Raw genomic sequence first — 24,239 nt, 5'->3', positions numbered from 1 at the left:
AGCAGTGCTAACCACTGTGCCATTCTTTTAGTCAGTCAAATAAATGCGTCAACCTATTAAGGCGATCGGTGGGAGTAGTTGGAAACACTTTGTGGAGCCGCGAATCATGTAATTTTTTCCCCCAATTAAGGGGCAATGTAGCGTGGTTCCAGGTTGGGCTCAACTCATCAATGCGAACTCTGATCTCTGGCAAGGGAGGAAACCCTGGCAGGTGGGCAGGGAGGATTCACAAACACCCGCTGGAGGCCCCAAACCCCCAATAAGACCCATTGGTTTTATTGTCAGTCTGCAGACAGGAGCTGGAGAACTGAACCCAGGTAGAGGAGAGGGAGGGAGAAAACTGAGAGTGTAGGAAAGAAATGGTGCAGTTGGTGAGATGGGATTGGATTTCAGCCCAGGGAGGAGGGAGTGTGTGTGGGACAGGGATTTACAGCTTTGGGGGAACAAGAGAGGGAAAAATGTTCCAGAAAAACTAAAATTGTCTGCTCTGAATTTCTATCCTGGACTGACAGTGATGGCTTTTGTTTGTTTCAATTACAAAAAAAATAAATTTAGAGTACCCAATTCTTTTTTTCCAATTAAGGAGTAATTTTAGCGTGGCCAATTCACTTACCCGGCACATCTTTTTGGATTGTGGGGGTGAGACCCACGCAGACACGGGGAGAATGTGCAAACTCCATATGGACAGTGACCCAGGGCGGGGATCTAACCCGGGTCCTTGGCTAACCACTGAGCCACCGTACCTGTCCCTAGTGATGACTTTTGTAAACTCCTTTTACTGGATATTACAAGAGGAGGATTTACAGATGGAAAATCAAATCAAATTTCACATCAAGATTTCAGAGTCACTCCATTCATCAGGACCTGAATATCAGTGGCCTGTGAATGTGGAAGAAGAAATGTTTGTCAGTTCTCTCTGTCGGAAAAGATTTTCAAGATCAGTGTGACTGCAAAAATACCCGATACACACACAGTCGACTCGAGTGAGAATGTTCCAGTAAACTGACTGTGGAAAGAGCTTTAACCAGTTCCAGTCTGAAAATACATCACACCATTCAGAGCAGGAGAGACCGTACACATGCTCTCTGTGGGGACGACATAAACTGATCGTCAAACGTGGAGGGACAAGGACACCTGCAGCATGCTGTAACCGTGGAATTGTGGGGACTGTGGGAAGGGATTCAAGTCCTTATGTGAGCTGGGGACTCATCGCCGCAGTCACACCAGCGACAGACCATTCACCTGTTCTGAGTGTGGGAAGGGACTCACTCAGTTATCCGAATGAGGATGTGGGAGCCGAGCTGGCGAGGAAGCGAGCGGCCTTTAATCAGGTGCAGGCTGTTCTGTGTAAGAAAGGAGTTTGATTCAGGGTAGTATACCCGGCAAAGCTGCGGCACACATATGAGTCCAAAGACTTCCATTTCGAGACACCGGAGGAGGCGAACATTGTAAAGCATGGACTGGGGTCCAGATATCTGTATTGGACAAGACCTACGTTTCCTGTGGGGTGGGATGGGTGTTGTGAATTTTTAGAAAATCTGTTTTCTGTGTGGAGATGAATATATATGGGGGAGTCAGCTGGTGAATGGATAGTGAGATGGGGGAGTGGGGGGTGAAGCTGCAGCCGGTGAACCAGTTTTGGCTGGTTCAACAAGCTTAGCTTCTGGGCCGGAGGCCTGGGGGGTGGGTTTGGATCTTGGGTTTGGTTTCAATTTGTGTGTCTAGGTGGGGCGTTGGTGGGAAATGGGGGGAGACGTGTTAGCTCGCTGATGATGATTATAGAACTGTTTTTGTTTCACTCCGAGGGTGTGTGTGTGGCGGCCATCTTGGGTGGACCCTATGCCTCTACTTTTTCAAGATTGGAGAAACCCCTGATTCGAGGCTGGTCACCTGGAACGTAAAGGGATTGGGTGGGCCAGTGAAGATCGAGGGTTTTCGCTCATCTGAAGATTCTAAATGCTGGTGTGGTGTTCTTGCAGGAGATTGACTTGCGGATTAGAGATCAGGCCAGACTGTGAAGGGGTGAGCCAAGTGTTTCACTCGGGCTTTGACGGAAGGGCTCGATGTGCTGCAATTCTAATCAATAAGCAGGTCCCTCTTTCGGTCGCTAGGATCATTACGAACACTAATGGGAGATACGTGGTGGTCACGACTGGGAGTTAAATATCCAAGGGTATCAAACTATACGAAAGGATAGAATGGACGGTAAGGGCAGTGGTGTAGCTTTGTTGTTTAAGGATGGCATCCGGGCAATAGTAAGGGATGATATTGGTGCTATGGAGGACAAGGTTGAATCAATTTGGGTGGAAATCAGGAATAGTAAGGCGAAAAGGTCACTGATAGGAGTAGTCTATAGGCCACCAAATAGTAACAGGATGGTAGGGCAGGCAATAAGCAAAGAAATAACGGATGCATGTAGAAATGGTACAGCGGTTATCATGGGGGATTTTAATCTACATGTCGATTGGTTTAACCAGGTTGGTAAAGGCAGCCTCGAGGAGGAGTCTATAGAATGTGTCCGGGATAATTTCCTGGAACAGTATGTAATGGAACCTACGAGGGAACAAGCGGTCCTAAATCTGGTCCTGTGTAATGAGGCAGGATTGATTAATGATCTCATAGTTCGGGATCCTCTTGGAAGGAGCGACCACAATATGGTGGAATTTAAAATACAGTTGGAGGATGACAAGGTAAAATCAAACACTAGTGTTTTGTGCTTAAACAAAGGCGATTATAATGGGATGAGAGAAGAACTAGCTAAGGTAGATTGGGAGCAAAGACTTCATGGTGAAGCAGTTGAGGAACAGTGGAGAACCTTCCGAGCGATCTTTCACAGTGTTCAGAAAAGGTTCATACCGACAAAAAAGAAAGACGGTAGAAAGGGGAAAAATCGACCGTGGATATCTAAGGAGGTGAGGGAGAGTATCAAATTGAAGGAAAAAACATACAAAGTGGCAAAAATTAGTGGGAGGCTAGAGGACTGGGAAGTCTTTAGGGGACAACAGAAAGCTACTAAAAAAGCTATAAAGAAGAGTAAGGTAGACTATGAAAGTAAACTGGCTCAGAACATAAAAGCAGATAGTAAAAGCTTCTACAAATATATAAGACAAAAAAAGTGGCTAAGGTAAATATTGGTCCTTTGGAAAATGAGAAGGGAGATTTAATAATAGGAGACGGGGAAATGGCCGAGGAGCTGAACAGGTTTTCTGGGTCAGTCTTCACAGTGGAAGACACAAATAACATGCCAGTGACTGATGTAAATAAGGATATAAGAGGACCTGGAGATGATTGTAATCACTAAGGAGGCAGTATTGGGCAAGCTAATGGGGCATAGCCTCAAAATAAGGGGAAGTAGATTTAAGACCGAGTTTAGGAGGAACTTCTTCACCCAAAGGGTTGTGAATCTCTGGAATTCCTTGCCCAGTGAAGCAGTTGAGGCTCCTTCTTTAAACGTTTTTAAGAAAAAGATAGATACCTTTCATAAGAATAAAGGGATTCGGGGATATGGTGTACGGGCCGGAGAGTGGAGCTGAGTCCACAAAGATCAGCCATGATCTCATTAAATGGCGGAGCAGGCTCGAGGGGCCAGATTGCCTACTCCTGTTCCTAGTTCTTATATTCTTATGTCAGTGGGTCATTGGCGGGTAGGTTGGTGGAGCTGGTGAATGTCTATGCCCCTAACTGGGACGATGTGGCATATGTAGAAAAATTGTTGGGATCCATCCCAGACTTGGATACACATCAATTGATTCTTGGAGAATCGTAGAATCATAGAAGTTTACAGCATGGAAACAGGCCCTTCGGCCCAACCAGTCCATGCCGCCCAGTTTTTACCATTAAGCTAGTCCCAGTTGCCCGCACTTGGCCCATAACCCTTATACCCATCTTACCCATGTAACTATCTAAATGCTTTTTAAAAGACACAATTGTACCCGCCTCTACTACTACCTCTGGCAGCACATTCCAGACACTCACTACCCTCTGAGTGAAGAAATTGCCCCTCTGGGCCCTTCTGAATCTCTCCCCTCTCACCTTAAACCTATGCCCTCTAGTTTTAGACTCCCCTACCTTTGGGAAAAGATGTTGACTATCTACCTTATCTATGCCTCTCATTATTTTATAGACCTCTATAAGATCACCCCTAAGCCTCCTACGCTCCAGGGAAAAAAGTCCCAGTCTATCCAGCCTCTCCTTATAACTCAAACCATCAAGTCCCGGTAACATCCTAGTAAATCTTTTCTGCACTCTTTCTAGTTTAATAATATCCTTTCTATAATAGGGTGACCAGAACTGCACACAGTATTCCAAGTGTGGCCGTACCAATGTCTTGTACAACTTCAACAAGATGTCCCGACTCCTGTATTCAATGTTCTGACCAATGAAACCAAGCATGCCGAATGTCTTCTTCACCACCCTGTCCACCTGCGACTCCACCTTCAAGGAGCTATGATCCTGTACTCCTAGATCTCTTTGTTCTATAACTCTCCCCAACGCCATACCATTAACTGAGTAGGTCCTGGCCTGATTCGATCTGCCAAAATGCATCACCTCACATTTATCTAAATTAAACTCCATCTGCCATTCGTCGGCCCACTGGCCTAATTGATCAAGATCCCGTTGCAATCCTAGATAACCTTCTTCAACATCCACTGTGCCACCAATCTTGGTGTCATCTGCAAACTTACGAACCATGCCTCCTAAATTCTCATCCAAATCATTAATATAAATCACAAATAACAGTGGACCCAGCTCCGATCCCTGAGGCACACCACTGGTCACAGGCCTCCAGTTTGAAAAACAACCCTCTACAACCACACTCTGTCTTCTGTCGTCCAGACAATTTTGAATCCAATTGGCAACCTCACCCTGGATCCCATGAGCTTTAACCTTCTGCAACAACCTACCATGCGGTACCTTGTCAAAGGCTTTGCTAAAGTCCATGTAGACAACGTCTACTGCACTGCCCTCATCGACCTTCTTGGTCACCCCCTCAAAAAACTCAATCAAATTTGTGAGACATGATTTTCCACGCACAAAGCCATGCTGACTGCCCCGAATCAGTCCTTGCCTCTCTAAATGCTTGTAGATCCTGTCTCTCAGAATACCTTCTAGCAACTTACCTACTACAGACGTTAGGCTCACCGGTCTGTAGTTCCCAGGCTTTTCCCTGCTGCCCTTCTTAAACAAGGGCACAACATTCGCCACTCTCCAATCTTCAGGCACCTCACCTGTGGCTGCCGATGATTCAAATATCGTAGAATTTACAGAGCAGAAGGAGGCCATTCAGCCCATCGAGTCTGCACCGGCTCTTGGAAAGAGCACCCTACCCAAGGTCAACACCGCCACCCTATCCCCATAACCCAGTAACCCCACCCAACACTAAGGGCAATTTTGGACACTAAGGGCAATTTATCATGGCCAATCCACCTAACCCGCACATCTTTGGACTGTGGGAGGAAACCGGAGCACCCGGAGGAAACCCACGCACACACGGGGAGGATGTGCAGACTCCGCACAGACAGTGACCCAAGCCAGAATTGAACCTGGGACCCTGGAGCTGTGAAGCAATTGTGCTATCCACAAGGCTACCGTGCTGCCCCTAATATCTCCGTTAGGGCACCCGCAATTTCCTCCCTAGCCTCCCTCAACATCCTGGGATACATTTCATCAGGTCCCGGGGATTTATCTACCTTGATGTGCTTTAAGACTTCCAGCACCTCCTCCTCTGTAATATGCATCTTCAATTATGTACTGGATCCTAAAATGGACTGGTCTAAGCTGATTCAACCACGACAAAAAGAAAAATGGAGTGAAATCTGGACAGACCACCCGGTATCGACCCAGGCACCGGAAATGACAACAGCAAACCCAGCAAAAGGTAAAGAAATTTGTTCCCATCTGCAGTTTATAAAGGAATTGTGGGACACAGATTTAAGATTGTGAGCAAGATCTACAGGGGAGATATGAGGAAGAAATTTTACACAGTAAGTGGTAATGATCTGAACTCAATGCTTACACACAAATCTTGATAATCTCCAGATCCTGATAGAACATACAGTGCAGGAGGAGGCCATTCGGCCCATCGAGTCTGCACCGACCCACTTAAGCCCTCATTTCCACCCTATCCCCGTAACCCAATAACCCCTCCTAACCTTTCTGGTCACTAAGGGCAATTTATCATGGCCAATCCATCTAACCTGTACATCTTTGGACTGTGGGAGGAAACCTGAGCACCAGGAGGAAACCCAAGCAGACACGGGGAGAACGTGCAGACTCCGCATAGACAGTGACCCAACGGGGAATTGAACCTCGGACCCTGGCGCTGTGAAGCCACAGTGCTATCCACTTGTTCTACAGTGCTGCCCGATAACCCGAATGGAGCTGTCAGAATTTGATATGAGGATTGGTTGTGAGTTTCCTGTCTGCGAATCCCTTTCGAAGCCCCTGTGAAAGAGGTTTACAAAGGCATCACTGTCAGTCCAGAAATGAAATTCAGGAAAGATAACCATTTCTCCTGGTTTAAATTTGCTGTGTGTAAATCCTCCCCTACTAATCCCCTGTAAAAGGAGTTTCCACAATTAATCACTATCAGTCCAGGATAGAAATCAACGACATTCTCCCCTCCTGCTCCCTGGTCAAGGATGACCGCTCACACCCACGCTGCACACTGACCCTCATCGACATCAGCAGTCCCCTGATTTGAGGGTGATGTTGACTCAGGATTGCAAGTTTCTGCCCTGGGTCTTCATGTGACTGAACAGCGCCGCAGAACTTTGGACACATGGGACAGGGCGTCCAATGAGACAGTGAAATCTGGAGAGCAGGTTTTCTTCCTTTTCTTTCCATCTCTGCCACCACTCTGCCCCATCAATAAGACATTGGGAGTCAAAAACTAATACCGCTTGATGGACAAGTTGTCTCCATTCTGAACAATGGGGAACAAGCTCCTCCCACTCATTGAAACATCGCCCCGACAAAGATGACAAACGCGCATGCGCCGTGATGCACATCCAATAAAGATGGCGGCCGTTATTCCGAGCCAAACATGAGGAGCTGCAGCTCCGCTCGGTCCAAACTGGGTCCCGTAAACTTTTCCGAGCTTTGCGATTGCAACAACTTTACACAACATGTCCGCCCACTGCCAAGATCTCTCGCTTCTTCCATATTGTTAAACGCCTCTTACCAATTTCGGATGTGAAGACACAGCCCTTCTCGATTGCCATTCCCCACACTGCGCATGCCTCAATCACAGCCCCTCATTCACTCCGATTGGTGGGAGGACCAGCCGCCCTCACTCGGCCCTCCAGTCCCGCCCCCTCTTCCTATTGGTCCGAAGCTGCCGCCAATCAATCCCCGGGCATTGACTGACATTGGAGCATGCGCGGTACAATTGCTGTAGTTGGACACCTGTGCGCAGGCGCGGAGATGGAATTTGGAGCATGCGCAGTTCCAGTGTTGGCCTCGGGGAGAGTGTCCTTTGTCCTGGAGAAGCGGAGTCAGCGTCAGGCGGTGGGTGGGAGCATTTGGAAACACTTTGTGGATCCGCAAATCCTTCACAATTGGTAGCTCCTGTTTTGCAGCTGCGAGGCTTCTCCCTCCCTCCCGGGAACAGGCCCAAGTTAACGGGCACCATCCTGCTTCAGACACTGGAGGATGGTTCACATCAGAGGATGGGGGAGGGGGACAAGAAATAAGAGCTTCCACTTTGCACTCAAATCAATGAGGACTCTTATCTCTGGCAAGGAAGGAAACCCTGGCAGGTGGGCGCGGAGGATTCACAAACACCCGCTGGAGGCCCCAAACCCCCAATAAGACCCATTGGTTTTATTGTCAGTCTGCAGATAGGAGCTGGAGAACTGAACCCAGGCAGAGGAGAGGGAGGGAGAAAACTGGGAGTGGAGGAAAGAAATGGTGCAGATGGTGAGATGGGTTTGGATTTCAGCCCAGGGAGGAGGGAATGTGTGTGGGACGGGGATTTACAGCTTTGGGGGAACAAGAGAGGAAAAAATGTTACAGAGAAACGAGAATTTTCTCTTCAAAATTTCGATCCTATGCTGGACTGGCAGTGATGAGTTTTGTAAATTCCTTTTATAGATTGAGCGAGGAAACTAAAATGAAACAATCGCTGAAAGACCTGAATCAGGACCTGAATATCATCAGCGTTTCAATGTGGAAAGAGAAACAATTGTTCTATCTGAAAAAAATATTTAAAACAGCAATGTGGCAGGAAAAGCATCAAGACGCACACACACGTGAGTGAGTGTGTTCCAGTGAACATATTGTGAAAAGAGCTTTAACCAGTTACACAGCCTGACAAAACATCACACCATTCACAGTGAGGAGAAACCATACACGTGTTCTGTGTGTGGATGGGACAACTGATCATCCAACCTGGACAGACACAAGGACACCTGCACCATGGAGAAACCGTGGAAATGTCGGGACTGTGGGTTGGGATTCAAATGCCCATCCACGCTAGAAACTCACCGACGCAGTCACACTGGGGAGAGACCATTCACCTGCTCTGTGTGTTGCAAGGGATTCACCGAGTTATCCAGTCTCCAGTCACACCAGCTCATTCACACTCAGGAGAAGCCATTCAGCTGCACTTTCTGTGGAAAGAGCTTCAGGCAGTCAGGCACCCTCATTACACACCGACGGATCCACACAGGGGAGAGGCCGTTCACCTGCTCCTTGTGTGGGAAGGGATTCACAAAATCATCCAACTTGCTGACGCACAAGCAAATTCACACTGGGGAGAGGCCGTTCGCCTGCTCTGTGTGTAAGAAGGGATTCAGTCGGCCATCCCACCTGCTGATACACCAGCGGGTTCACACTGGGGAGAGACCATTCACCTGTTCCGCGTGTGGAAAAGGATTTACTGATTCATCCTGCCTCCTGTCACACCAACGAACTCACACTGAGGAGAGACCATTCAGCTGCACATACTGTGGAAAGAGGTTCAGGAGTTCATCACACCTCATTTCACACCGACGTGTTCATACCGGAGAGAGACCATTCACCTGTCCTGAGTGTGGGAAGGGATTCAAAAAGTCATCTAACCTGCTGACACACCAGCGAGTTCACACTGGAGAGAGACCATTCACCTGCTCCGAGTGTGGGAAGAGTTTCATTAATTCGTCCAACCTTTTGGCGCACCAACAAATTCACAAGTGATTGTAGAGATTGGATTCTTCTCTTAATCACACCCAGCACTGAAACATGCTCATTCTGACAGTTCCTGTTTGTTTCTGCTGTTTTAATACTCTCAGTAACTGGGCTGCTTGTGTTCCTGGGGCTGCAGTTCCGCTGTCTGTGACCTTCCCTATAATTCAGGAACATTCATCAGAAATAGGTTTTGATGAACTTTGACTTCACTTGTAAAATTGATCTTTGATACATTTATAATCCAATATCTGGAAGATTATACTGATGACCATCTCCAATTAGAAAGTGCTGATTGATCATTGCTGACAATTCTTACTGGTTTGTACATTACACACAGCGACACCTCCATTATCCAGCAGGAAGAATGAGAATAGGAATTGGTGGAGAATCGAGAGTCTCCAAATGTTACCCCTGCCGTCTGGTACAGAAACCCCCGAGGACAGGAATGGAGACACATTCAATTCAAGTACTGGACTGTAAGAAATCACCGTCTAATAATCTTCAGAACGTTATTGAATATTATTGAAATAGCTCTCTCTCTCTCACTCTCCAGAAGAGCTTGTCATGTGAGGAGCTGCTGAGGACTCTGGGTGTTACTCATTGGAGTTTAGAAGGATGAAGCGGGATCCTATTGAAACTTACAGGATACTGAGAGGCCTCGGTAGAGTGGAGGGGGAGAGGATGTTTCCACTGGCAGGAAGAACTAGAACGTGAGGGCACAGCCTCAGACTGAAGGGATGATCCTTCGAGATTAGGAGGAGTTTCTTCAGCCAAAGGGTGGTGAATCTGTGGAACTCTTTGCCGCAAAAGGCTGTGGAGGCCAAATCACTGAGTCTCTTTAAGACAGAGATCGCTAGGTACTTCATTAATAAGGGGATCAGGGTTATGGGGAGAAGGCAGGAGAATGGGGCAGACTCGACAGGCCAAATGGCCTAATTCTGCTCCTACGACTTATGGTCTTATGAAGACAGATTCCAGAGTAGCTTGCTGGCCGACAAACACAGGATAGGTCTGTATTCTAAGGATATGTCTCTCGCACAGGCCCTGAAAAAGTCATTTCTAACCTGAATACAATTGGATGTGATGACCCATAGTAAACCAACTATCTGTGGTTTGACTCTGTAAAGGTTAAAACTGGCTTTCGCAAGGAAAAATACCACTTTGTCAGGAAGATGAGCTTCAGCCCAACACCAACACATTGGCTTCTGCCAGTTAAAAATTCAGAGGAGACGGCCGCCACCAGCTACAGAGACCAGCTCTCACTCTGCAGCATCTGTCTGTCTGTCCTCTGGGACTGGTAAACCATTCTCACTCCCTGAGCTTCAAGACTCTCTTTCTGAAAGGGCTCCAGCCATGAGTCTGTAGCATGTTGAGCATTTATAACATTATAACGATGCCCTGGAATGAGTTGCTTCACCATTCCCACAATGGCGGCCATCAGCAATTAATATTAGTCGACTCTGACTCCCCCACCACCATCATCTATGATCCTCACCCTGACTCCATGAAGGGTGAGCTCCAGGTTTCCCCAGGCTTTGCAGCAGAGTGTGAACCAGTCACCTCTGATGATCCTGAGCTCCAGGTTTTCCCAGGCTTTGCAGCAGAGTGTGAACCAGTCACCTCTGATGATCCTGAGCTCCAGGTTTTCCCAGGCTTTGCAGCAGAGTGTGAACCAGTCACCACTGATGATTCTGAGCTCCAGGTTTTCCCAGGCTTTGCAGCAGAGTATGGACCAATCACCTCTGATGATCCTGAGTTCCAGGTTTTCCCAGGCTTTGCAGCAGAGTATGGACCAATCACCTCTGATGATCCTGAGGTCCCGGCAGTTCTCGAGTCTGTGCCGGGTGTATTCACAATCCATAAACATGGTTATGGAGACGTGTCCAAATTCAAAGATATAAGCGGACCGACACAGTGTCCCATGAAACAGTACCTTCTCCCTGCTGAGAGTACGCCAGACACTCAAAACACCGTCCGGTCATTGTTAAAGAAGTGTGTTGTACATAAACATCAAAAATCCAAAAGTAAATTGATTTGAGGAAGAAGTTTGAAAACAATTGTTATTTAATCTAAAATGTTGCCAGCTTCTGTACTAATAAAAATTAAACAGTAAAATTACAACTGAGAAAAGGATTATGTTTGATTCCCAAAGGATAAGCTTCAGCCTTGAAGGATGTCCGGCAGAAATCCTGTTTGAATTTGGAATCATTTTGAAATGATAAAACATCAGGAGCTTTTACAATGGGTTAAAGTGAAAAATAAACAAACAAAATATATTAATGCCTGGAATCAATGGGAATGTTGGATCTCTGATCTCAAGGTTTTCTGAGCATATTGTTGGACAGGAAAGTTTACCCGGAGCTCATCAATGAGAGAGGGTGGGAATTAATGAGATGTCTCAGATTGAGAAGAAGTGAGGGAGGATAGGGGAAGAGACAGGAAATCACAGCAGCAAATGAATGTAATTCAATGTAACATCTCAATCCGGTATTAATGTACGTTCTAGTGAAAGGAAAGTGTGAATGAGATGAATAAATTGACAGCATTCTTTTGAAGAAGTTTGTATCTTTGTCATTGATCATTTTTAAAAGGAAACTACATTTGTTATATTACAATCCCAGACCAGACCCCAGCAGTCGCTAGTGTACTGGACCAAAACCCCAATATTTTAGTTTATTTTGTAAGGCTGTGCAAAAAGAATACTTTGCACCAGGAGTGATTGCACAAAGAAATAGAAATTTGGTGTTTTAAAACAAAACTTTATTATTAACGCAACATTAAACACTTTAACATCACACCCAAAAATAGCTTCCAATGACCCCGTAAACAACATTACCCAACACAATAAATACCCTTAATTACCATCTCTATTCCCAAGTAAATAACAAGAAAGGAAAACCCCACAGCTCTCAATCCACCCCACATCCCAATGGCACAGAGTAATATTAGTTTTCCAGAACAAGTTTGACTCCTGTTAGAACCCCTGCAGACTCTCTTATATAATCCCCACAGTACAGAAAGAGGCCATTCAGCCCAACAAGTCTGCACCAACCCTCTGAAAGAGCCCCCTACCTAGCCACACTTGCCCGCCCTATCCCTGTAACCCCACATGGCCTGAACATCTCTGGACACCAAGGGGCAATTTTTGCGTGGCCAATCCACTGAACCTGCATATCTTTGGACTGTGGGAGGAAACTGTAGCACCCGGTGGAAGCCCACACAGACACGGGGAGAAAGTGAAAACTCCACACAGACAGTCACCCAAGGTCAGAATTGAACCCGGGTCCCTGGCGCTGTGAGACAGCTGTGTTAACCACCGTGTCAGCCTGGCTGGATGTCTTCTGGCAGGAATTCTTCAAAAAGCTGTTTCAAATGGTTTGTTTTCCCTTGTCCTCATACAATTCTGCTCTGCATTAAATACTATTATTCTCCTTTAACTATCTGACAGTGAGAGCAAAATACCTTTCTTGTAGTCCAAATGGTAGCCAGATCAGACCTCAACTCAAAATGCTTTCGCAAAATGTCTGAATACCGTAGCTCCACCCAGCAATGACATCATATCCCAAGCTAAAAACAAATTAACTCCCCAAGCTGAAAACACATTAACTCCCCAGGGATTCCCCCTCGTCAAACAGCATTGCATTACCCCAGGCTGAAAACACATTCCACTGGTTAATTTCATCTCTGGCTCCTAAAAACTTTCTGGTCTTGCAAAACAAGGTTCTTTTTAAAAACATGACTACAGCAGTCAGACACACTGTAACCCTAGCTGTTAACCCTTAAATTGCCAAATACTTATAATCTAATATATCTAAAATCCTGCATTTGTTACAGTGAGCCTGGCCACTGCCCAAGAGACTGAGACCATTCAGAGGGAGAGAGAATATAGGAATTAGGAGCAGAGGCAGGCAATTCAGCACTTCGAGCCTGCTCCACCATTCAGTCAGATCATGGCTGATCTCTTCCTGGTTTCAAATCCACCTGTCTACCTGTTCCCCATATTCCTCTAACCCCTTAAGATAAACAAAGATCTCGAGACAGACACCACCTTGAACTTTTGACAAGATCACCTGAAAGTCTATGAATGGTTGTAATCATAGGGAACGTGTGCATGATAATGGGATACCAGTGCGAGTGGACAGATTTATTTATTAGGCGTGGATTAACTAACATGCGGATGTGCATAGTGAGTCTGGGCTGAAGAACAGGTCTCAAGACTTGCTCAGTGAATTGGACACTAGAACATCTCTAATGGTTCCTTCTCTTCCCCAGTGATGAGAAACAATATCTCCAAGCATCCGTCAAGCATCTTCCCTGTAATCGAGGTCACACTCATGAACCTGTCGTTCCCTGGCTCTGATTTGGAAAATGGGAACGACGTGAGCTATATTCCAATCTCGGAACAATCCCTGACTCTATTGAGCTTTTGACGATATGGGCAGCGGGCTCACAGAGTCAGACAAGGGGGAACAAGAGAGAGTTTTAACCTGTGGGCTAGTGGAAGGGAGGAAAGCAGCAGAGGCAGCTGATCAGATTGTCTCGCTCTTACTGACAAAGATGCACAATGAGCTCCTCACACTTGTTGTTGGAGGTGAGGGTGGAGGAGACTGGGGAGAGGGAGAGACCTTTAAGGAATGACCGTAGTGTGCATTTAACACAAATCCAATTTATTTCACATTTATATAGAATATTAACTCGGCTGAAGTTTGTTAACACAGAACATACAGTGCAGAAGGAGGCCATTCGGCCCATTGAGTCTGCACCGACCCACTTAAACCCTCACTTCCACCCTATCCCTGTCATCCAATAATCCCTCCTAACCTTTTTTGGTCACTGAGGGCAATTTATCATGGCCAATCTACCTAACCTGCACTTCTTTGGGCTGTGGGAGGAAACTGGAGCATCTGGAGGAAACCCATGCAGACATTGGGAGAAAGTGCAAACTCCACACAGTGACCCAGCAGGGAATCTAACCTGGGACCCAGGTGCTGTGAAGTCACAGTGCTAATCACTTGTGCTACTGTGCTTCCATCAGCAGATATTACCGTGCTGCCATCAGCAGATATTACCGTGCTAACATCAGTAGAAACAGAGCACAATGAACATGGTTCATTTCTGGATGTAACTGACAGCAAAATCCAATTACTGTCGTCATTTGTGAATTCGCTGGTGTGCCCGCAGGTTGGATAAATGACTGAATCTCTTCCCACAATCGGAGCAGGTGAAGGGTCTCTCTCCCGTGTGAGTGCGCTGGTGTACGGTGAGATGAGCTGATTCTCTGAACCTAGTCCCACAGTGAGAGCACCTGAACGGTCTCTCGTCAGTGTGAACACGTTGATGGGACATCAGATTGGTGGAACTTCTAAAGCACTTCCCACAGTCTGAGCATTTAAAAGGTCTTTCCTCTGTGTGCGCATGTTGATGGCGTATCAGTTCACTGGAACTTTTGTAGCATTTCTCACAGTCCTGGCATTTAAAAGGTTTCTCCTCACTGTGAGTGCGCTGGTGTGCAGTGAGGGTAGACGATGTCTTGAACCTATTCCCACAGTGAGAGCAACTGAACGGTCTCTCGTCAGTGTGAACACGTTGATGGCGCATCAGTTCCGCAGAACTTTTGTAGCATTTCCCACAGTCTGGACATTTAAATGGCCTCTCAGTGGTGTGAGCTTGCTGGTGTCTCAGCAGGATGGATGACTGATTGAATCCCTTCCCACACTGGGAGCAGATGAAAGGTCTCTCATTAGTGTGAACTCGCTGGTGTCTCAGCACGCTAGAAGAGTGAGAGAACCACTTCCCACAGTGGGAGCAGGTGAATGGCCTCTCCCCAGTGTGAGTGCGCTGGTGTACAGCGAGGTCACTCGATTGCCTGAACGCTGTCCCACAGTGAGAATACTTGAACGGTCTCTCATCAGTGTGAGTGCGCTGGTGTTTGGTGAGGGCGAAAGATGTCTTGAACCCACTCTCACAGTGAGAGCACCTGAACGGTCTCTCGTCAGTGTGGACACGTTGATGGGACATCAGTTCCCCAGAACTTTTATAGCACTTGCCGCAATCTGGACATTTAAAGGGTCTGTCGTCGGTGTGAACCCGCTGGTGTGCCAGCAGGTTAGATGACCTTGAGAATCCCTTCCCACACTCGGAGCAGGTGAATGGCTTCTTCCCAGAGTAAACTCGCTGGTGTCCCAGCAGGTTGGAAGAGTGAGAGATTCTGTTCCCAGACTCAGAGCAGGTGAATAGCCTCTCCGCAGTGTGAACTCGCTGGTGTCTCAGCATGTTGGATGACTGAGTGAATCCTTTCCCACAGTCGGAGCAGGTGAATGGTTTCTTCCCCGTGTGAATGCGGCAATGCTTTTCAAGATGAGATGGAGATTGGAATCCCTTCCTACACACTCCACATTTCCACAGTTTCTTCACAGTGTGACTGCGCTTGTGTATCAACAGGTCAGATGATTGTCTGAATCCTCGTCCACACACGGAACACGTGTACAGTTCTTCTCCACTGGGAATGATTCCTTTATCTCCCATGTTCAAAATCCAATAATATTCCGGTCCCTATAAAATGGGCAACTGTCTAATCCTGATGTGATGTTTGGGTCCAGTTTCCCAACTGCAAATCTCCTCTTCTAATATCCTGTGGAATTGATATAAAACAGAAAAAGGGAGTGAGAGAACCCACAAAAACACAAGGGCAGGTTGTAAAATTGAGCTGAATGAATCTGGTCATTTGTGGGGCCGACACTGGGAAAAAGTGACCATGAAAACTGGATTATCATAAAAAACCCAACTGGTTCACTAATGTCTTTCAGGGAAGAAAATCTGCCACACAGTCTTGGCCCACACAGGATTCTGGCCAATATGTGGGAGAAGAGGACAAGAGAGAGAAGGGGCAGTGTGTAAGAACCAATGGGCAAAAGAGAGGGATTTTATTTATCTCTTGAGAGAATTTTGACAAACCCTCAATCTAACCACCCAGAGGATCAGGGTATCAGGTGAATGTGGAAACCATCACCTCTAGTTTTTCTCCAACTCACACACCATCCTGATTCTGTGATATCCAGTACTGGATGAGCAGACATTTCCTCCAAATAAATATTGGGAAGCCCAAAGCCATTGTCATCAGACCCATCTACAAAGTCCATACCCTCACCAATGACTCCATTTCGCTCCCTGGTAACTGAGTCTGAACCAGACTGTTCAGTCATGGCAAAATATTTCAACCCAAACTGAGCTACCAGCCACATATCTACATTATCACTATTTTCATCTCAGTAACATCGCTCAACTCTATCTGAGTCTCAGCTCATTTGCTGCTGAGATTGTCACTCATTCTTCTGATACCTCGGGACTGAACTCTCCTAATGACTCATAGTCGTCTCCCACTACCACTGTCAGTCAAGCAGAGAAATTCACAATATTTCCTCTGGCTGTCTGGTCCAGGATGACTGCTCATACTCCCTGTTGCACATTTCCCGTAGTCATCAGCAGTCTCTCGATTTGATGTCTACTCAGGGTCTGTGTTTTTGCCATGGATCTTCATGTGACTGCACAGACCTGCAGTTTTTTGGACACATGGGGCAGGACATCCGAAGAGGGAGTGGGAGTCACTGAGCAGGATTTGCTTCATGCTAAATTGACCCTTAGTACCCAAAGGTAACGTGGGCCTTGGTAGAGTGGTCTTTCAGATAGTCGGTGCAGACTCGATGGGCCGAATAGCCTCCTTCTGCACTGTAGGGATTCTATAATGTGATTCCAATGATCTCATTTTCGCGCGATATAGTTACCTCCCCATTCATTGAAAACATTGCCCCGTACAAAGATGGTGACTGCACATGCGTCCTCCTGCAGATTGCCCCTATTAAAGATGGCGGTCTTTAAAACGGGCAGGTGAGGGCCAGCTCGGTTCAAATGGGAAGACTTTTTCCGAAGTTTGTGCTTGCACAACATGTATACAAAAATACTCCACACACCTGGCAGATCAATCGGTGACTGCTTTCCGCAATTTTCCGTTTACCGGTCGCGGACCGAAGAAAAAACCGTCAACATTACCACATCACCATAACCGGAACTGCACCTGCGTCATTCACAGCCCGGCTCCGCCCCTCATTCAATCTGATTGGTTGGAGGACCAGCCTCTCCCGCTCGGTCCTCCAGACCCGCCCCCTCTTTCTATTGGCCTAAAGCTTTATCAACCACACCCCTGGCATTGTAATGTGGAGCATGCGCAGCGAGGCTCATGTCCAGGGACAGACTCTTCTTTGTCTCATCTTCAGGCGGATAAGCGGAGGCAGCGTTAGGGGCAGTTGGGGGGGGGAAGGCTTCACAAACACCCAGTGGAGGCCTCAACACCCCCATTAACAAACTGGCGGCACCGCCTCAACACCCAACACAACGGCAGCTGCCGCTTTCTCCCGGTGCCGGGCCCCAGTGGACAAATGTGGCTTCAGGAAGGAAATGCAGCAATGGATTTGTTCAGGAGAAATTATCTTTAACTCACTTTACTGATCCTGGAGCAGGAGGAGAGAATGGGGGCAATTTCTATCCTGCACTCACACTGATGTAACGTAGATGGTCGAATTTAAATTCAGTGAATAATCTGAAATTCAAAACTCCATTCCGTATTAATGACCTTGAAACCATTGTGGTGAGTTTGTGGGAAGGGGAAACTGTGGGACTGGGATTTGCAGCTTTGGGAAATGAGAGAAACAATTACTCCCCAGGGACGAGAATTATCTGTTCTGAATTTCTGACCTGTGTAAACTGATTTTACAGGGTTACAAGGAATGGATTGACAGACTGGAAGCTCAAATCAATCATCACATCAAGATCTGACTCACTCAATTGATCAGGATCTGAATGTCATCAACTTTTGAATGTGGAAGGATAAATGTTTGTTCTGTCTGTGGGAAAATATTTCAACCATCAGTGTGACTGGAAAAGCACAAAGACACACACACCCGAGTGAGAGTGTTCCAGTGAACTGACTGTGGAAAGAGCTTTAACCAGTTACTCAGCCTGAAAAACATCACACCCTGACAGTGAGGATAAACTGTACACGTGTCCTGTGTGTGGAAGAAGCTTCAACTGATCGTCCCAAATGGAGAGACACAAGGACGCCAGCACCATTGAGAAACTGGAAATGTGGGGTTTGTGGGAAGGGATTCAGTTACCCTTCTGAACTGGAAACTCATCACCGCAGTCACACTGGGGAGAGACCATTCACCTGTTCCGAGTGTGGAAAGGGATTCACTCGACTAACACATCTAACTGCACACCAACTTGTTCACTCTGACAGGAGACCTTTCAAATGTTCCGATTGTGAGAAGAGCTTTAAAAACAAATTTAATCTTCTGACACACCAGCGAGTTCACACTGGGGAGAGGCCGTTCACTTGCTCCGAGTGTGGGAAGGAATTTGCTCAGTTATCCAGCCTTCTGATACACCAGAGAATGCACACTGGAGAGAAACCATTCACCTGTCCTGAGTGTGGGGTGACATTCGCTCAGTTATGCAAACTGTTGGATCATCAGCGGGTTCACACTGGGGAGAGACCATTCACCTGCTGTGTGTGTGGCAAGGGATTCGCTCAGTCATCCACCCTGCTGAGATTTCACTTTCTCAACACTGACACTTTAGATCAAATCCCAATTGTTCTCTTCTCTTGTAGCTGGTGTGTGGAGAAGATCATGTTCACTGTAGATCTGTCAGCACAGAAATTGCACTGTGCTTCTGGATACACTCAGTCTGCACGTCGATGAATCTTTTAAACATGACTTTAGTGAAGGTCTTCTCAGCATTGTTAAGGAGTGAGATGGCCCTGCAGATGTTGCAGTCTCCACTGTCACTGCTGTTTTTGAAAATGTGATGATTTTTGCGTCACACATTTTCTATGAAATGGATTCTACCTCCCAAGGGACGGCTGTGGTAAGGAAGGTGTGATATTCTATGGAACTTTCTGTGTGTGAGCAGTTCAGCTGGAATTCCAACTTTGCCGGGTGCCTTTCTGCTTGCTCCGTAACCAAGGGCCTTTTCCAGCTCAAGTGATGAGGGTTCCTTGTCCAACTCAACCAGGACAGGAAGCTGCAAGAGAGTCAAACAGAGACTGGGAGGTGTCTGTCTCACAGGAGTACAGCTCACAGTCATGTTCAACCCAACGGGACATCTGTTTACTTCTGGCAGTGAGAACTTCACCATCTGCTGATTTCAGGTGGGCAACCTTGGTGAAAGCAGAAACAAGTGATGTCTTGATCCCATCAAACACAGTAGATTTCAGAGGCAATTCACATTTTGTGATGTAGACTGATCCAGCGATTATTTCACACATTCTCCCGGTCTTTTACAGAACTAACTTGGCTACTTTCACGAGATGGTGTTCTAGCTCAGGCATTTTCGTGACCCGCGGGTGGGGGAGTCACGGAGCCGTCCGTCGCGGCACTCCCGATTGTGCAGATTTGTGGGCAACAGCCGCAGCAGCCGGCTTTCAACAATGCCAGCTGCGAGCGGCCTTCAAAAAGGCCACGACCATATAAAAAAAGAGACCACACTGCCCATGCGTCACTGCCCATGCGTCCCCGCTCATCGGTACGCAAGCGGAGAAGTTTGCTCACGCGCACCGATAAGCAGGCACACATATGCAGTGCGCCTGCATTTTTTAAAATATGGTCACGGCCTTTTTGAAGGCCGCTCACAGCCCACATTGTTAAAAGCCGGCTGCTGCGGCTTTTGCCCATGCATTTGTGCAATCGGAGTCACAGAAGATTTAAAAAAAAAAATTCTATGTAATCTTCCTGCCTGAAGGGAGGTAGAGAGCAGGTCACGCCCCCCGAATGCCGACCTCACGTGCTTTGGGCCCGGTTGAGAGTCCTCCATTTTGTCAGCAGCAAACAAGGTAAGAAAAAATGGTGGGTCGCGAAGGTCGGCCGGCGTGGGTCCCTAAGGTTGGCCGGTTGGTAAAAATGGGTCCCTGGAAAAAAAGTTTGAAAAACACTGTTCTGGCTGTTAGGTTTAAGTTGTACATCAGGTCAGCTTTACTTTTTACTTCAATGACAGATGTCATCTCTGTTAAGTGGCTCTCAAACCAGTCTGTATTGAAAGTCAGAGAGATCTAGGTATACAGGTCAACAGGTCACTGAAAGGGGCAACATAGGTGGAGAAGGTAGTCAAGAAGGCATACGGCATGCTTGCCTTCATTGGCCGGGGCATTGAGTATAAAAATTGGCAAGTCATGTTGCAGCTGTATAGAACCTTAGTTAGGCCACACTTGGGAGTATAGTGTTCAATTCTGGTCACCACACTACCAGAAGGATGTGGAGACTTTAGAGAGGGCGCAGAAGAGATTTACCAGAATGTTGCCTGGTATGTAGGGCGTTAGCTATGAGGAGCGGTTGAATAAACTTGGTTTGTTCTCACTGGAACGACGGGGGTTGAGGGGCAACCTGATAGAGGTTTACAAAATTATGAGGGGCACAGACAGAGTGGATAGTCAGAGGCTTTTCCCCAGGGTAGAGGGGTCAATTACTAGGGTGCATAGGTTTAAGGTGCGAGGAGCAAGGTTTAGAGTAGATGTACGAGGCAAGTTTTTTTACACAGAGGGTAGGGGATGCCTGGAACTCGCTACCGGAGGAGGTGGTGGAAGCAGGGACGATAGTGACATTTAAGGGGCATCTTGACAAATACATGAATAGGATGGGAATAGAGGGATACGGACCCAGGAAGTGTAGAAGATTGTAGTTTAGTCGGGCAGCATGGTCGGCACAGGCTTGGAGGGCCGAAGGGCCTGTTCCTGTGCTGTACTTTTCTTTGTTCTTTGTTCCACCGTTACCAAATGTTGCTGCTGCTGTGTCAGAAATGATTCAACTCCGTGACTTCCAAACTTCATCAATAACAATGTTGCTGTTCAGTGATTATGTACATTTTCACAGTGCCTGTAAAATATTTAACTGTTTTGTTTTGCTTCCTTCACAATTTAATTTCCTAATGGACATAACACTGAAGAAGTCAGTAAGAATTGTCAGGAAAGATTAACCTGCTGATTGGAGATGTTGATCAGTGGAACCGTTCAGACACGGATTTGCATCAAAGATCAATTTAGGATTGAAGTACAAGTTCATAATTTTACTGTAAAGGTGCTCCTGTTGACAGTTCTTGAATATAGGAGAAAAAACACAGGCGCTGCTTTTAAAAAGGGGCATTTTTAAAATCAGTGACATCTCCAGAATATTAAACTGCAGCCAGTTGAAGAGATTGTTAACATCAGCAGAATCAAACCAGATATTGTCAGACTATCAATCCTGGATGTGATTAGCAGCAGCAAAACAGCAGATTCCAGTCCCTGCACTCACTTGTGAACTCGCTGGTGTCTCAGCAGGTGTTGGGACCGAGTGAATCTCCTCTCACACACAGAACAGATGAACGGCCTTTCCCCGGTGTGAACGCGTCAATGAATTTCCAGCCGGGATGAAGAACTGAATCCTTTACCCCAGTCCTCACATTTCCACGGTTTCTCCATGGCGCCTGTTTCCTCGTATCTCTCCAGTTTGGACAATCAGTTGAAGCTTTGTCCGCACACACAGCACGAGTACGCTTCTTTCCCTTTGCGAGTCGTGCGATGATTTTAACAGGCGGTTTAACTGTTTAAAGCTCTTTGTACAGTCAGTGTACTGGAACACTCACTCCAGTGTGTGTCTTGATGCTTTTCCAGTCACAGATGTTATAAATGGTGTCGCACTGACAGAACACAAACATGTCTCCTCCGGAATTCAATTTCTGATATTGAGGCCGTTGTGACTCAGTGACTTTGTCAGACCATGCAGTTCGAGCTTCCTGTTTGTAAATCCACCAAATCTATTACCCTGGAAAAGGAGTTTACAAAACTTGAGAAATTTTGAACATATAATTCTATTTTCCATGAAAGATATTTTCTTCATTTGTACCTGTAAAGCAGTAAATCCTAATCCCATGCACTCTCTCACCTCCCTTGCTGGATGCAAATCTCAGGGTGACTAACAGTCCCATATTTTACTGGAATGTATTTGTGTCCACTGTCCCAGGCTGCATGCTGCCTGGATGTTGTCTGTCATACAAATTGGACCTTTCTCAATGCACAGAACCATGTTCCTTACTGTTTCTGTGTACCAACAGCTCTGGCAGACACTTACCCCAGGCGGACTGGTCCCAGCTCTGGCAGAATGCCAGCCTTTCAGTGCAGGCTGTGCCTTAATTTTCACCATGAGAATTGGTCAGCCCGGCAAACCCTGCACACCACCTTCACAATTCTTTTCCTTACAGCTCACCCTCTCCCTCCCCTCTGACTGGGTTCAGTTCTCAAACCCCTCTGTGCAAAGTGAGAATAAAATCAATTAATCAATCATCATTTTGCCTCCTGGTCATTGGGACCCTGAAGCCCCGCCCACTCGATGTTCCTTCACCAAGATGGCTGCCCTTGAAGCCAACAATCCCCAGGAGCTGGAAATCCAGGGGCTGCAGGTTCTTATTGGGGTTTTGGGGCCTCCAGCGGGTGTTTGTGAATCCTCCCTGACCACCTGACAGGGTTTCCTCCCTTTCCAGAGATCAGAGTCCTCCTTGATTTGAGTGCAAAGTGTAAACTCTTATTTCTTGTCCCCCTCCTCCATCCTGATATGAACCATCCTCCAGTGGCAGAAGCAGGATGGTGCCCGTTAACCTGGGCCTGTTCCCGGGAGGGAGGGAGAAGCCCCGCAGCTGCAAACCAGGGAGCTGACAATGATTGTGAAGAGTTTGCGGATCCACAAAGTGTTTCCAAATCCTCCCACCCACCGCCTGACGCTGACTCCGCTTCTCCAGGACAAACAAGTGGCGAAATCCATGTCCAGCAGCCGCACTGCGCGTGCTCCGGATCACAATGCCCGGGGGTGATTGACGGCAGCTCCAGACCAATAGGAACAGGGGGCGGGTCTGGAGGACAGAGCGCGAGCGGCTGATCCTCCAGCCAATCAGAGTGAATGAGGGGCGGGGCTGATCTGGATCTCCCTCATTGGCTGAGACTCTGCATCTTTTGAGTTCTTCCCATTGGCCATGTGGGAGCGGGTTCCAAAAACCTAATTTCATCCCTGAGATGTGTTGACCAATGGGAAGGATTGGCGGACCGGATGGACTCTGGTCCTCCAGCCAATCAGACTGCGGGCTGTGTGTGAATGAAGTTTGAGCTTCACACAGACACTGAAACTGAATTGCTGATTTCCGGCAGCATTTCGTGTTTGGGATCTGGGTTCAATTCAGTGTGGAGTTTGCACATTCTCCCTCTGTCTGCGTGGGTTCCCTCCGTTGTGTTCCAGTTTTTACCCACCATCCAAAGATGTGCAGGTTAGGTGGATTGGCTATGCTAAATGGCCCCTCAGTGCCCAAAAAAAGGTTAGGTGGATTACAGGGATAGGGTGGAGGCATGATCTTAAGTAGGGTGCTCTTTCCGAGAGCTGTGCAGGCTTAATGGGTCGAATAGCCTTCTTCTGCACTGTAAATTCTATGATTCTGTTGGACTTTCGCTCTCAGTCTGATCCGATGGATCTGTCTGGGGGTATTTCCCTTGTACAGTTTAGTGTTTGGGTATTTTAGGGAACAGGTAGAACTTCCTTGGTTCTACCGGTTGTTTTTGGTTAATGTGTCTGGAGTCTTTGAGTTCTTCCAGTCCATCTCCAATTCTCCTTCCTCTCTCGGGTATATGGGTCGAGGTAATTTAGTGTTGTGATTAGTGTTGTTTAGTTGTCTGTCTGTCTCCAGCAGGTATTGTTGTCTCTCGATAATGACTGTGCTGCTATCCTGGTCTTATGAACATATCCGTGTTGGATCCAAGCTCCTGGATTGTCTGTCTTTCTCTCCGGGTAAGATTCTGTTTGTCTCTTGTACTTCACTGTGACAGGGCAGAGACCTGATTGAAGGATTCAAACATGGGAGTTCTGGGAAAGATGGGCAAGGATTTGGGAGTTGGCAACATGTTTAAAGAGTTTGGAGAGGAGAGGGAGGTTGAAAATACGGCAGTAATTTGTAAGGATGGCAGGGTCAAGGGTTTGTTTTATTGAGGAGGGGGTGATGATGGCAGA

The 24,239-nt window shown here is 47.0% G+C and overlaps 2 protein-coding genes across 3 annotated transcripts; one reads left to right on the top strand and one right to left on the bottom strand.

Annotated features, from left to right (window-relative positions):
• The first annotated feature begins 7,427 nt into the window (after positions 1-7,427).
• Positions 7,428-11,726, top strand: LOC140418915 (uncharacterized). Of its 2 annotated transcripts, none has more exons than XM_072502594.1 (2): positions 7,428-7,509; positions 8,095-11,726. In XM_072502594.1, the coding sequence occupies exon 2, from the start codon at positions 8,419-8,421 to the stop codon at positions 9,175-9,177; it is 759 nt and encodes a 252-aa protein (XP_072358695.1). In that variant the 5' UTR covers positions 7,428-7,509; positions 8,095-8,418; the 3' UTR covers positions 9,178-11,726. The 2 variants fall into 2 exon arrangements, with proteins under 2 accessions (XP_072358695.1, XP_072358696.1); XM_072502595.1 differs by having other exon boundaries at positions 7,477-7,562.
• A 192-nt stretch (positions 11,727-11,918) lies between these two features.
• Positions 11,919-17,255, bottom strand: LOC140418907 (uncharacterized). The gene is made up of 2 exons (XM_072502571.1): positions 17,136-17,255; positions 11,919-15,799 (listed from the first exon to the last, which is right to left on the bottom strand). Exon 2 carries the CDS (start codon positions 15,691-15,693, stop codon positions 14,320-14,322), a length of 1,374 nt encoding a protein of 457 aa, XP_072358672.1. The 5' UTR covers positions 15,694-15,799; positions 17,136-17,255; the 3' UTR covers positions 11,919-14,319.
• Between the last annotated feature and the right edge of the window lie 6,984 nt (positions 17,256-24,239).

Source organism: Scyliorhinus torazame, chromosome 5 (assembly GCF_047496885.1).
Source record: "Scyliorhinus torazame isolate Kashiwa2021f chromosome 5, sScyTor2.1, whole genome shotgun sequence".
NCBI classification, from domain to species: domain Eukaryota; kingdom Metazoa; phylum Chordata; class Chondrichthyes; order Carcharhiniformes; family Scyliorhinidae; genus Scyliorhinus; species Scyliorhinus torazame.
Note: the sequence above shows the minus strand (reverse complement) of the source record. Positions and strands in the feature narration are given on the sequence as shown.